This window comes from Podarcis pityusensis (genome assembly GCF_964106645.2).
Source record: "Podarcis pityusensis genome assembly, chromosome: 7".
In the NCBI taxonomy this organism is placed as follows: domain Eukaryota; kingdom Metazoa; phylum Chordata; class Lepidosauria; order Squamata; family Lacertidae; genus Podarcis; species Podarcis pityusensis.
In genome coordinates this window covers 21,772,945-21,786,366 of record NC_138031.1, presented here as the reverse complement: position 1 = coordinate 21,786,366, position 13,422 = coordinate 21,772,945, and the positions used below count along the sequence as shown (strand labels likewise).

Genomic DNA, 13,422 nt, shown 5'->3' with positions numbered 1-13,422 from the left:
ATCGGTTTTAGGAACCTCTCCTAAAGAAGTGTCATTTACTTGTCTTTTCCCACAGTTAAATGTTTGTTTGTTTGTTTTTAATCATTTTTATTAAGTTTCCCATTTTAACAATCCAATCAAATCACATTAAATGTTCCAAATTATACAAATACATATCAAATAGTCCAAATATTCTGCCTAAATTATAAATTTTTGTTGGGACTTCAACAGTTAAATGTTAAATGTTGAGCATGAAGGGCATGAATGTACATCATTGGATATTTCTTTGCTTGATTCATCCCAAGTGCTTGATGACTGAATATGAACTGGCTCCATTGAATATGAGTTGATGTGAGATGATATCTGCAATATAAGATATGTGATGGCTCATTCTTACATCCAGCTTATGAAGTGACCGCCTCTAAGGGCTCAGCCATACTTCCTTTCGTGCTGTCCTTTCTAGGCACAGGTTCAGGATTTTCATATCCATGTCCGAGTGGTTCTTTTGTGGAATCTGTGGAAACCCCGATGGCCATTTGTTCTTAACGTGGGTTTTCCTGGGGAAAGTACCAGGACATTTAAAAAACCCGCTCAGACATGGACCTAGAAACCCAATCCTGTGCCTAGTAAATAGAGCTGTCCTGGCACATATCTATTCACCGCTTAGGAATATGCTGGATATTTGCTTTCACTTAAATGACTGTTTGGCACAATTTGAACTCTGTTGTGAACTTTTTATGCAGCACTTTCAAATTTGATGGGTGTTTAAAGACTTATAATCTCTCTGTACATATTTATAGTTCTAAAGCCTTGCTGTAGCATTTTCATTTCATATTATTCTCAGTTGCTAATACAGAACCTCTGCTTTTTGGCTGGGGAGAAATCAGGAACCGGAAGCCATAACTGGTGAATACAGTCACAGTAAGAAATGAAGACCATCTGTCTTTGATAGGGGAAGCCTTGGCTTTGCATTCAGCGATTCAGTTATTTGACAATGCCCAGTTTTCCTTATTATATGTGACTGACATTCTACAGGTTTTAAGTTGATCAATGTCATTTTATTATAAAACCAATAAAATGTTCTACCCAAAAAAAGTAGGGGGGGAATCTCCATAATTTAAGTTATTGCTTTCTTTGCTGCAACAAATCTTGTGTCACCTTTGCATTGGAACTTGTTATAGAAAAGCCAATAAACTCAGCCCTTAAAGTTGCTAGTTTCTCAGTTCTGTGGAATTCTGATTGAATCCTGTGAAAGGAGAATGTTACTGTTTTTGCCACCTCTATTATGTTATCTGTTCCAGCACAATTACACACTAATTTGGGGCTCTTTGTGTTTGGCTAATAGCTTCTGATTCAAGGCTGTCACACAGTACCTCTTCTTCATGAACTTCTAATTCTGCCTGCCAGTAGCCCCTAGCATTTACCTATGGAGCACATTTTTTCTTTGACCAGATGCTTGTCAGGGTAAAATCACTAGGAGACTATCAAGAGATGATGCCATCTACTAATAACACATGCCATCTACTAGAGATACATCTCTACAAAGATCATAATTATCAATAGTGTAGGGTAGTGTGGTTTGTTGTGTGTGTGTTGTTGTTTTTTGGCAAGTTTGCTTATCCCCACAATAAATGTAGTTGTCAGCAGGATAAGTTCAAGCAACGGATAAGGTCACAATTTCATTTAGTGACAACATCCTACAAAGCAAACTTACAAGGTTCGATTTATTAAAGAGTCAGAAGGGATAAGATCACTGAATGGCCAGCCTGATTTATCTGGGTTTGACTGCAGTATTTGAAAAGAGAATGCCATATTTCAAGTTTATTCTCTGAACCATAGTTTAATGTGGCTCAAAGAGTTGACTGCTGTGGGGTAGTGGGGAATAGAGTGAAGGTGGCAACTGGTGGGATATTTTGAAGAGCTAGCCTAGCAAGGCAAGTCTGTAGAGGGTCACTTCACAGAATGAAATGCCTTTTTCAAGAAAGCCTTGCAGAAGCATAAATGAAGTCATATTACTGTATGCAATTCTGACATGGCTTTTAAGTGCTGCAATGATTTACGGTAATCTAAAACTTGATTTCAGCAGAAAAACTTAATCTGTTACTGAAGTTTCAAAAATAATTTCTGTTGTGCTTACTTTAATCAGAGTCACCATTTATTGCTGAATCTATCAAACATGGATAATGGCTATTGTCTATCCTCATTCTACAAATTATTGTCAGATACTTCAATGTGATACCTGGCATTTTGTGAAAAGTAGTGAGGAGGGATATATGTATGCAGTATAATTCTTATATATACCATAGAAGCATAGGAAATAATTTGCTACAATTGAAGCCTTGCATTCTGGCCCAGTATCTACCAAGGTGGGCTGATTATCTTAAAAGCCATGGGATGTTTTGTAGCTGAGCTAGTGATCCATGACTTGGGGCTTCTTTTACAGTGCAGCTATCATAAGTCTTTGAGTAATCACAGACTTTAAAAGTATGCTATATCAACAAGATAAGAGGAACAGCCCACAGCACTAGCAGCATTATCTTTTACCAAAATTGATTAGCGTGTACTATGGGTCTCACATATTTTGCACAAACGGCACTCAGCAAGCTCAAAATATTTATAGTCTTGAAGAATGTGTGCAGGGGAAAAAACTTTGCTGTGAAGTCTTCAGCTGAAATGAAACATCCATGATCCCAGTTTTATAATTAATTTATTTTCAAAAAATGCACGTAAGATTGCAGCCTATGAACGGTAAGTATATTTTGATTCCTGCTGGGATGAATATATCCCCCACCCCTTTAAAATATGGTGGTGATCTTACTTTAAAATATGAGGTGGTGGAGCTGCCTTCTTCCTCCTGTTTCTCTAACTGGAAACATGACTCATTTGACTATTTTTTGAGACAGAATGTTCCTGGGAACATTGTCTCAGAAACATAGCTGGAGTGGCTGCACTGCCATTTGAAGCACTGCTACTAAAAGGCCCTTGGGCACCTCATATCTTGAAGTAAGGCTGCTACCACCCCAGGAATCTTTGCTCCCCCTCAGTAGATTAACATAGTTGGACTTGGTCATTCCACCCCTACACTGAATGCATAAGTACACTATAGTAGTATCTTCCCATTTGCTTCCTCTGTTTATTTCAATAATGCATTGATTTCCTCTAGAAATTCAGTGCAGGGATAGCAAAAACAACAATGTAGTTTCCTAAATATATTCATTTGCCTTCTTTGATGGAGAAAATGAAACCCTGTGGAAAATCAGGGAATTTCCATACATTTGCCTGATTCCTTGAACTTGAAAATAGGACATATAGTTTCAAAATCTTGCTTTATAATATTCTACCAGATTTCATGGTATGTCAGGCACTGTATTGAATACTTGGGTGTTAGGGCATGGAGGGCATTGGACGGTGATTACTTTAAGTTAGATTGAGACATCGTCATTGGGTGCTGCCATTTCCTAGTTTTAACTCTTTTATGGTGTGCCAAAGGCAACTGAATGCTGGTTAACAGTTTGCCAGTCAGCTGAATCCTGCTTACACAATAATGTTCTTGGGGGGAGGGGGGCAGTAAAAATTTTATGTCAAGGGAAGGATTTCTGCTTAACACTGAAGGCAGTAGCATATTTGTCTCTTCTGTTAGCAGACCTTGATGCAAATTCATGTTGTCCGATGTAAGAGGTCTAATGTAATAATGAATAGATGCCTGGAATTGCTGAAATCTAAGAGTGCAGATTCATCAGTTGCAGTGAAACCTATTTTTGAGCTATTAAATCTGTGACAATAAAAGGAGAATTGTAGCATATATGGTGACCAATTCAGTAGTAAAATTGAATGAAGAACAGAAACACTCTTATTGGCTGCTTTTGGCTGCTCTGTATCTTGCCTAAGCATCCTTGAAATGGTACTATTAATGACTGTTCCCTGTTTAAAAAAGAATACTATCGTTCTGTGCAACTGGGAACTTTGGTTATCACTGAATGATCTGCCCTAAGTTTGTCGTTCTTAATCCATTAAAAGACAGGCCTGCTTGTAAATCCACAGGTATAGATAAGGAGTCACTGTTTGACTGAGTCTGAACCCTTTTCAAATGAAAAATGTCAGTGGCAGAAAGGGAGGCTGAATTATTTTTTTAAAGGGTTTTCAAAGATTCTCATGATTCCTAGTATCAGTTAAATGTGACATGTCCATAGACATACTTGCTTTTTAATGTGTTAAAGCAGACAAATACTGCTGGTTTCATCTTTATGCAGAAGAAATCATTGCTCTATATACACATGTACGTATAATTTTCTGTAAAAAAATTAGGCTAAATTCAAATCAAGTTCTGAGGAAAAATTAGGACAGGTGCTTGTCCTAAATTACCCCTTTTACTTTTTGTGAAACTTTAAAGGTTGGGGAGTATAAATGTAAAATACTATTGATGGCAGTATTCTTATTCTTATTCTTATTCTTATTCTTATTCTTATTCTTATTCTTATTCTTGTGTGTGCAATGGCTGTTTGCTAACACATAATAAACCGAACTGAACTGAACTCTTTGTGTAAAGTGTACATAGCCCCTTTAGCTATTTTCCACATCCTTTTGCAAAAGGGTGCAAAACTGCTTGCAAGGGTGTAGACTAGGAGGGTGAGGAGAGGAAATGGGTCACTGCTGCTGAAGCAACTGTGCCAGTGTTCCCTGGCTCCAATACATTGAAGCCTAATAGACTACTTTGAATGTACATTTACATTGTTCCTCAGTTAGTCACACATAACTATGCGAGGGGTGGGTTTTTTCCTTCAAAGAAAAGCTGAATTAATACATTTAGGAAACTACGTTGCTGCTTTTGCTGTCCCTGCACTGATCAAGCTTGATCAAGGTAAAAGTCTTGCAGAGCAAAGCTGGTAAGCAGTGAAAGCACCAGTGCACTCTGGCAAGTTGGAGAGCATCAAGTTGGTTGCCTCAGCAGTAAGGGTGTATTTTCCCCAATCCAAGGAGAGAGAGGGCAATGATGAAGCTTCATTTTGCAAGTGACATCACCAGATCATTAAAATATGATTAGTTTTGTGATGCCATGATGTCATCACATTCGCTTTCTGATCCCTGACTGGCTGCGATGACACAGTGCAGAAACTCTAGAAGATACTGAAACAGCAGTATCTTGGAGCTCTGAACAGACATGGAAAAAATGTGAAACATCAGTAAGGCAGAGTATTTTCTTGAGGGGCTTTTTATATACCCCAAGCCCACATTTTCCTTGGAAAACGTTTAGGTGTGAAAGCACAGCACTGTTCAGAACACTTGCTAATTCATTTTGATTTTGCTCAGTCTGTGAGCTTTTTGTGAAAATACAAGTTGAATTTAAATAATACTTACTTAAATGGCTTCTAGTACACACATTGCTTTTTAGATATGTCTGAAACTATCACCACATTAGATGATTTTTATTCTTCACAGATCCTTAGCCAGTATATATCAGTATAACTTCACACACAATGATTATGCAGATTTAAAGTATCTGATGAAGCATGGCTAATTTTCAGTGGGCTATTTTTGGAATTTGCAAAATCAAAAATGAGATTTTAGAGGGTTTGGAACACATGCAGACTGCCATGCTCATTTTGAACTCTCAGTTTACCCTGCATGTTAGAATTGGTTCAGATATTAGTTGGCATAAACTTGGAGGGAGGCTCCATTGGCTGGAAGTTCCTACTGTGTTGCAAAAGGAAAGAAAGAAAGAAAAAGGGTACTAATGAGAGATTGTGGACACTTCTTCTATGGGCAAGGATTTTTGGGCAAAGGGAAGTATCTCCACTATCCCTCAACAGACCAGATCCAGTGACGGGTGCAGAGGCATGTACCCTTCCTCTGTGTTTCATTTGATTGGAGCTAAAAGGGATAGACTGTGTCTAGGGAAGAATTTGCAGTAGTGCATTTTAATTATTGTTTTTAGCTACTTTGTTTTTAGCATACTGTATTTTACAATTTATGTTTTAAATCTTGTAAGTTGCCTTGATTCCCAACTTGGGAGACAGGCAGGCAATGAATGAAAGAATGAATGTGCTGTTGGGTGCCCTTTGGCAGCAGCACCCTATGCTCTTGCGCCACCCAGTTTTTCCTAAGGGAAAGGCTAGATGGACTAGGGCAAGATGCACGTGCACCAGACGCTGAAGGCCAGAGGAAATTTGGTGAAAGGCTGGATTTGTCATGCATACCAGAGTTCCCCGGCCCAATGGTAAAGGTTCACCTAAGATTTACTGGACGGCAAGAAAGACTTAACTACTTTATGCTCTCAGCAGAAAGTAAGCTAGGCAAATCCCTTTTGACAATATAAAAGATAGGTTCACCAAAATGAAGGCAAGGAAGAAGTCATTCAAGCAAACTACCTTTTTAAGTATAAAGTGATTCATTATTATTGTAATAAAGGACGCTTTGTTTGAGTTATGCAAATGTTTGATGGTTTCTGCTCTTAATATTAGTTTTTGAAAAACCTTTATAAATACAATGATGATTCATAATTTCCTGAGATTGTAAAATATTCCTTTTGCGTTTCATTAAAGTAGGTTAGGTAAAGTAGATACATTCATTAATAAATATGCACTGAAATATTCTGTTATCTACTGACAGAATTTTTGAGGGGATATGCAGGAGGAGGGCCTCAAGACATAGTCCCCATACCCCCGGACCCAAGATCATCTCTCTGTGGTCCTGACAATGTTGGCTGGGCTTATGAGGGTTAGGGTTCAACAACATCTGCAGGACCGCCGATTCCCCATCCCCAATTTAGGTGGAGGTACTCTAAGCAATGGGCTTTTTGTTTGTTTGTTTCTCAGGAGAATTGGAGGTGTTCCAGAGGGATGGAGAGCGCAAGATCCAGAGTCGACAACAACTTCCAGTTGGAACAACATGGGGACCATTTGCTGGGAAGATGGATTTGAATAACAACACAATGGTATGTTAATATGATACTGAACACTGAATTCTTGTTTTTTTTAAAGCTGCAATTTGCTACTAAAGAGATGCCCAAAGAATAGAAGAAGGTGGACTGTGAAAGAAATTCTATTGCTAACTTTCATTATTAGTGCAATTCAGATTTTTTTCTGTGGAAGCCTCTATGGTATATTTATGTAAACGTATATACACCAGCCTTCATGATCTAAGTCCCAGGGCAGTTCACAATGACATGAAACACAGGAAACCATTACAGTATAATAAATCAGTGGTGTAAAAGCAGCAGGTAAAACAGCTTGAACAATACTAAAACACATGGCTAGCAGAATTTTAAAATGCGTGGGATGAATAAAGTGTTTTTCTGCGAGGCTAAAAGATAACAATGTTAGCACAGGCAAGCCTCCCCCTTGTTAACATCTGCAGTTGCCCTTTGATGAAGGCGTAGGAAGGAGGGCCTTAGCTTGGGATGGGGGAGAATTTGGATTCAGTTTGCATTTAAAGGGGAGCTTACGTAATTTGCACTTTCCAAAACAATACACAAACTGAAACACAGCCATTCTTCGAAATTTGCACTTCTATGAATTTTGGAATGCAGGACTCTGGACAAGCAGTGTGTACAATGGGTAAATTGTGCATAAAATGCATATATTGAGCAAAAGAACATACAGAAATGCTTTATATAAGGGGCAATAGCTTTCAAAAATATGTATATTAGGCAGAATTGCACACAGGCATGTATATTAAAATAAATTGGGGGGGAAACTCATGAATTTTTATGAGGACTTTTATTTATGATTGGAAAAATGAAACATTGAAAGAATCCAAAACTGACAGATTTGCCCATCCCTAGCCTCAACAGATGATCTTAAGATGGATGTTACAACCTGAAGCATAGGATGCAGACGGTACACCTACTTGACCAAGCAGGACTAAATGTCCAAGGACCTAAGCAACTTAGTGACCAGCCCTATTTTCCTCTGTACCTAAGAGGGCTCTGAGGCCTGAGTATTCACATGTATAGATAGCTTCATGCAGGTATGCTGGCTTGGCCCGTGACTATAGGTGCTAGCCTAGGGCCACAGATGTTGCAGGGCGTGCTGATGTCGCAAACACATACCCACCTACCCCGCAGCATGCCCGCACGCCCACCACCACAATTTGTGGGTGCCCGGCCCCTTCATGAGAAATGTTGTGAGTGCTCGAGCACCCTGGGGCCTGGGGAGCTGGTGCCTATGGATTCGTGGGTCTACGTTCCAGGTTCAACTCATTAAGGTCCTCTAGCCATTGAGTTCTTGTCAGTTAAGTTATTCTCGGCATAATCCATATGTCTTCTGTTCTTAATAACATATGTTACTTTATTTCTCCAGTACTATATGGTAATCATTCATAGTGCAAGACATCAATTTAATAACAATTTGCCAACTCATATTAGCTGGAAGTAAAGAAATAACTGTTATTCAGTTATTTTGTCATATTGATGGGTGTGCTGCTTTCTATATTAACTCCAGTGAAATCAAAGGCACATGGATTTTTAAGAAAGTTTTCTATCACTATAATAAAGGAATTACAACATAGGCAACATATTATGGTGTGATGTATTTGTTCAGTGGGGTTAGACTAGGAATAGTACGTTGTGACTTGATTTAAGAATGTGTTGTTTTTTAAAGTTTTATTTGGGGCTGAACCAGAATGAGAAGGGGGTTACAGTTAATTAAAAACTTTGCTTTCCCCTATATACTCTCTTCATTTTGAGAACTGAGACTGGATCATGGGATGAAAATGTTTGATCATCCAGAATGAAGGGAGAAAGCATTTCCCTCAGTCAGATTTGTCTTAGTGATACAGTCACATAGCAACTTCTGGTTGGAAACAATATGGCATTAGCATGTAATCCATGACTGAATGAATTTCTATGACTTTCTGTTGTTGTTGTTATTGTTGTTCTTGTATCAGTAATAGCTACTGTTGTTTTAAATGGTTGCAAACAGGTATACAGTGTGTAAAGAAAGGCAAACTAGGGATATTTCATGAAAATTTCTACATCAACATCCCTGCATTTTTATTGAAAATATTTGTGGGCCAAATTTTGGCACAGTCCTGGATGTATTTGCATTGATGTCTTTCTGACTTCTCCCATTATTTTGTAGCTTACAGTCTCTTTTAGAAAAGTATAATTATAAAACTGGATCAAAATATGTAGGACGTCTAAAGTACTTTTAAACCATTAAATCTTTTTTGCATCAGTCCCTGCTTTGTGCAGTAAATGTTGCTACACAATGGAAATTCTGAATGTCACAATCCGATCAAAGCTGAGCATTTTATACTTCCATTGATATCAATAGGAGGGAGATTTAAATACATACTTAAATCTACCATTGAACATAATGGAACTTAATATTGGCGACATTGTGCTCGTTCCTGCTCCCTTCCTTACAGGCCTTTTCCCACCTGGCCTGGGAGGGTGGGGCCCTGGCTGACTCCAGCTACAAAAGCTGAGGCTGCTGAAGAAGCCAGAGACCATCTTAGCTAAAGATTCACCCTGCTGGAAATTCTGAGCTGCATCCTTTCCAGCTGGAAGGAGGACAGAGGGTGAAGAAAGAGAAATTATATTACGCAGTATATAAAATTAAAAATTCTGTTAAGTGGTACAGAAATTAAATAATCTAATATCATCTAATTTGTTTGCTTATAATAGCTTGTACAAACGGGACCCCTATATTTAAAACACAGTTTACTGCATAATGTGTTGCTTATTTATGTAAAAACATAATTATTCAAATTCTACCCACCCACCCCCTGGAACACAGTTCTGTTTTCTGTTGGGTTGTGTTTTAAACATTTATTTTTTATATTTCCCAAGAGACATTTAAACAGATGATTGATATTTCTGAAGATACAGGAAAAATGGGGTAATAGTAGTTATCCATCAATTAAAAGAGAAAAGAAATTGCGTTAGAAAATTCTCAAAATTGGGGAGGCATATAACTGAAGTTCTTTTGGATTAGATTCAGGTTCTTTGTGTGTTAACCTGACTTCTGAGGTGGCCAAGGAGTGTTTGTGAGTGTCCTTTCTTTCATTCTACAAATCATATCTGTGGTGGTCTGCACTCTACTGCCCATCCTTGCAGGAAAGGCCAGTCCAGGACATCATGGATTTTTGAGGAAGTGCAGGCTGGGAAGGCTGCAGATTGCAGAGATAATTGTATTACGATGGAAGAGGACACTTTTTTCACACATGCCCCTCAGCCACCTCATAAATAAAGGTAAGTGCAACTGCTAAAATGAAAATATAAAATAATTTCTGAAGTGTCCTAAGAAAGAGACAGGGGGCAGCCTTTTTTCTTTTTCTTTTTGCATGACACAGAGATTATCCACAGCAGTCTTATCCCTTATCTTGTCTTGGTAATGGACTGGATAAGAGCCAACAAAATGAAGCTCAATCCTGTAAGACTGAGGCACTGTCAGTGGTTGGGAGATTGCAGGCTCTTGTTGGGGTTACACTCCCTTGGAGGTATGCAGTTCGGGGTACATTTGGATCCCTTGCGCTCCTTGAAACTCAGGTGGGCTCAGGGAGTGGAGTGCCTTCCATCAGTCGAGCTGCATTTCCATCTGGACAGTGATAGCCTAACTTCTGTTGCCTAACCTGTAGGTTAGATTACTGCAATGTGTTATATGGAGGCCTGACTCTGAAGATGATTTGGAAACCTCAGCTTCTGTAGAATTTGGTGGCCAAGTTGTTCACTAGGGCAATATAGTTTGAACATATTACACTGATCCTGACCTGACTGCACTGGCTGAGGAGATTTCACCCCTCCCATATCCAAGAATCTCCTGAGGAGTCTGCTGATTCTCCAGAGAGGAGGAGGCATGTTCTGCTCTCTACTTATTCTGCTCCAGCACCGAGTCAGTCAGTGTCGGAGAGAGAGAGAGAGATTGAGTGTTAGCGATCGTGTGTAGAGATAAGGTTGCTGCTAAGAGCAGCTGCAGACACTCAGTGCAGTGCAGCATTTATTTATGCTTAGACCTATTTAGCTCTGTATATAGTTGTATAATAGTTGTAGATAGAATAAAGAAGATATTCTACAGAGCTGCTCTCCGAGTTGTTTATATACTCTGCTAGAGTCTGCTGTACTCTGCTGCGCGACGACTGTCTTCTTGTGGAAGTGAATCCGGTGCTCACAGCTCTAAGCTGTGAGTCCACAGCACTTTGACCTGTTCCTGTGCAGAAGGTGGTCTCTGGAAGTGCTACCCAGCTCGCCTAGCCCAGTCGGGGCTGAGGTGGATGAGTCCAGTTGGTGGCACTGGCTCAAGGGCGATGCTGACACTGGCTGCCAATTAGTTTTGAGGCCCAATTCAAAGTTCTGGTTTTGACCTTAGGACCACATTACCGTAAGGACTCCCTCTCCTCATATGAACTGACCTGGACCCTGCAATTATCATGTGAGGCTCCTCTTTGTGTGCCTCCTCCATGAGAGGTCAGAAGGGTAGCAACATGGGAACAAGCCTTTTCTGCAGTCCCTGCCTGTATGGAGGAATGCTGTCCCCAGGCAGACCCGCCTGCCACCTTCATTACATATATTTAGGCGCCAGGCAAAAATGATTCTCTGTAACCAGGTCTTTGGCTGATTAAATATTCTAAAATGTGTGGGAGAGGGGTTATTGGTTTGTTTTAGCTTTATTGTGTATTTTGTGTTCTCGTTTTGTATTTCTATGTTGTGAACTGCCCTGTGATCCTTGGATGAAGGGTGGTATACCAATTCAATAGAATTATAACAATAATCTAGAATATATCATCATAAACTTTATTGCACTAGCCAAAGGCCATGGCATCATTCACAAAAGGAACAAAAAGAAAATCAACAATAACCATAAATCCCCTTTCTTATAAATTGGCACGATGATGTTCAATTTCCAGCCAGCTGTCATTTGAGCTGTATTATTTATATGGGTGTAGAGCTTGGCCAGGATGGGTTGCCACCATTCCGTATGATAATCTATAATATGAGGGCGGAATTTGGCCTACTACTACTTGCCCCACCCCCCACAAGCAGTGGCTTGGTCACTTAGCAGCTGGCCCATGTTCCTGAGACAGAATACTCAACATTGTGGTGTCTCCAGGGAAATTGTATCCTAGGAACATAGCTGGGTGACTGGGAGTAAACAAGCCACTGCTCAAAGGGGTGGCAAGACTTTTTTATTACAAAAAAGAAAGGAAAGAAGAGAGAGAAAATCTTCAGCCGCCTATAAAGACACCCAAAATTATTAGAATTGGCCAACCCCAAAAGTCAATTAATAACCCCCCCCCACACACACACTTTTAGTAAGGGATTGATGATTGTGTGAAGGGAAAGATATTTGTCCCAATTTTAGTAATTACACTTCTTCTGACAATGTATTCATGTTAACCATGCATAGATGGCACCAATCAACATGTTGCAAAAGCAGTAACACCATGATGATGCCATTTAAGCTGTTCCATAAACTCTTCCACATATAAGGCACAAATGCAGTATCTCAGTGGCCAGGGGAAAATGTAAGCTGTAAGGCTCTGCTCACATGGATATTCAGCTGAATAGTTTAAATCACAGGTTTAGATGAATTCCCCAAAAGTAGACGCATAGAAGCATGTTTGCTGAAATGAACAAACGCCAGTAGATTCTGCAAGGAGCCACTGAATACTTAACCAAAGGTGAAGATACAGTTCTCCTGGTATACTTGTATATTCTCCTTTCAGTTGGTGGATGAAAATGATATACTATTACTTCCTTTTGCATCTATCCAAATTTAGCAATTGGAGCTACAGGGTCTGGTATCTCCCGAAGTTTGCTGATATTAATTGTCGTTTGATGAGGAGTACAGTGGCAATTATTTGGCATGCTTTTCTTATAGAGAAGTCATCTGTGCTTCCCCTTTACACTGCCTCAAAATCTGCACACTGAATACTCTTTTTAAACTGGTTCATATTTCAAGTAGTGTTATGATTCTGAGTTTAAACTTGTGGTAAACTCAGGGGAGCCAGCGGACTAATTAATTCAGCACAGTAATTAATTAAGTCACTGTGCCAGATGTCAAACACTTTTTAGATCTTTCAAGTTCCTATCTTGAATTATGTTAACAATATACATCTCAAAACACTAAAAGGTTGGGTACATTGAATAAACTGATTGAAGTGTCATTTGTCAACGCAACAACAGCAACAGAGACTTGGTTAAATTCAGCTAACAAAAATGAAGAATTGTGAAGGCAGTTAGCCAAAAGACTGGACTCCATTAACCTAAGCAGTGTACGCTAACATGAGGTTATTGGGTGGAAGCTCTAGCAGATGAACTAAGAAGGAGATGTGCCAAATGTTTCTGATTCATAAATTGGTAAAGAGTCACACTTATATAATAACAAAATAAAAAAATCCTTCCAGTAGCACCTTTAAGACCAACTAAGTTAGTTCTTGGTATGAGCTTTCGTGTGCAAGCACACTTCTTCTTATTTATATAATAACAGTGGCAGAATGTGACTG

At 39.3% G+C, this 13,422-nt stretch overlaps 1 protein-coding gene across 10 annotated transcripts in view; it reads left to right on the top strand.

The window, feature by feature from the left end:
• Nucleotides 1–13,422, top strand: part of ZFPM2 (zinc finger protein, FOG family member 2) — a 463,644-nt gene that overhangs the window by 266,402 nt on the left and 183,820 nt on the right. For all 10 annotated transcript variants that reach the window (XM_081012507.1, XM_081012504.1, XM_081012502.1 and 7 more), the window contains one exon: nt 6,792–6,910. In XM_081012507.1, the coding sequence (XP_080868633.1) occupies nt 6,792–6,910 (119 nt within the window). The remainder of the gene's footprint in view (nt 1–6,791; nt 6,911–13,422) is intronic.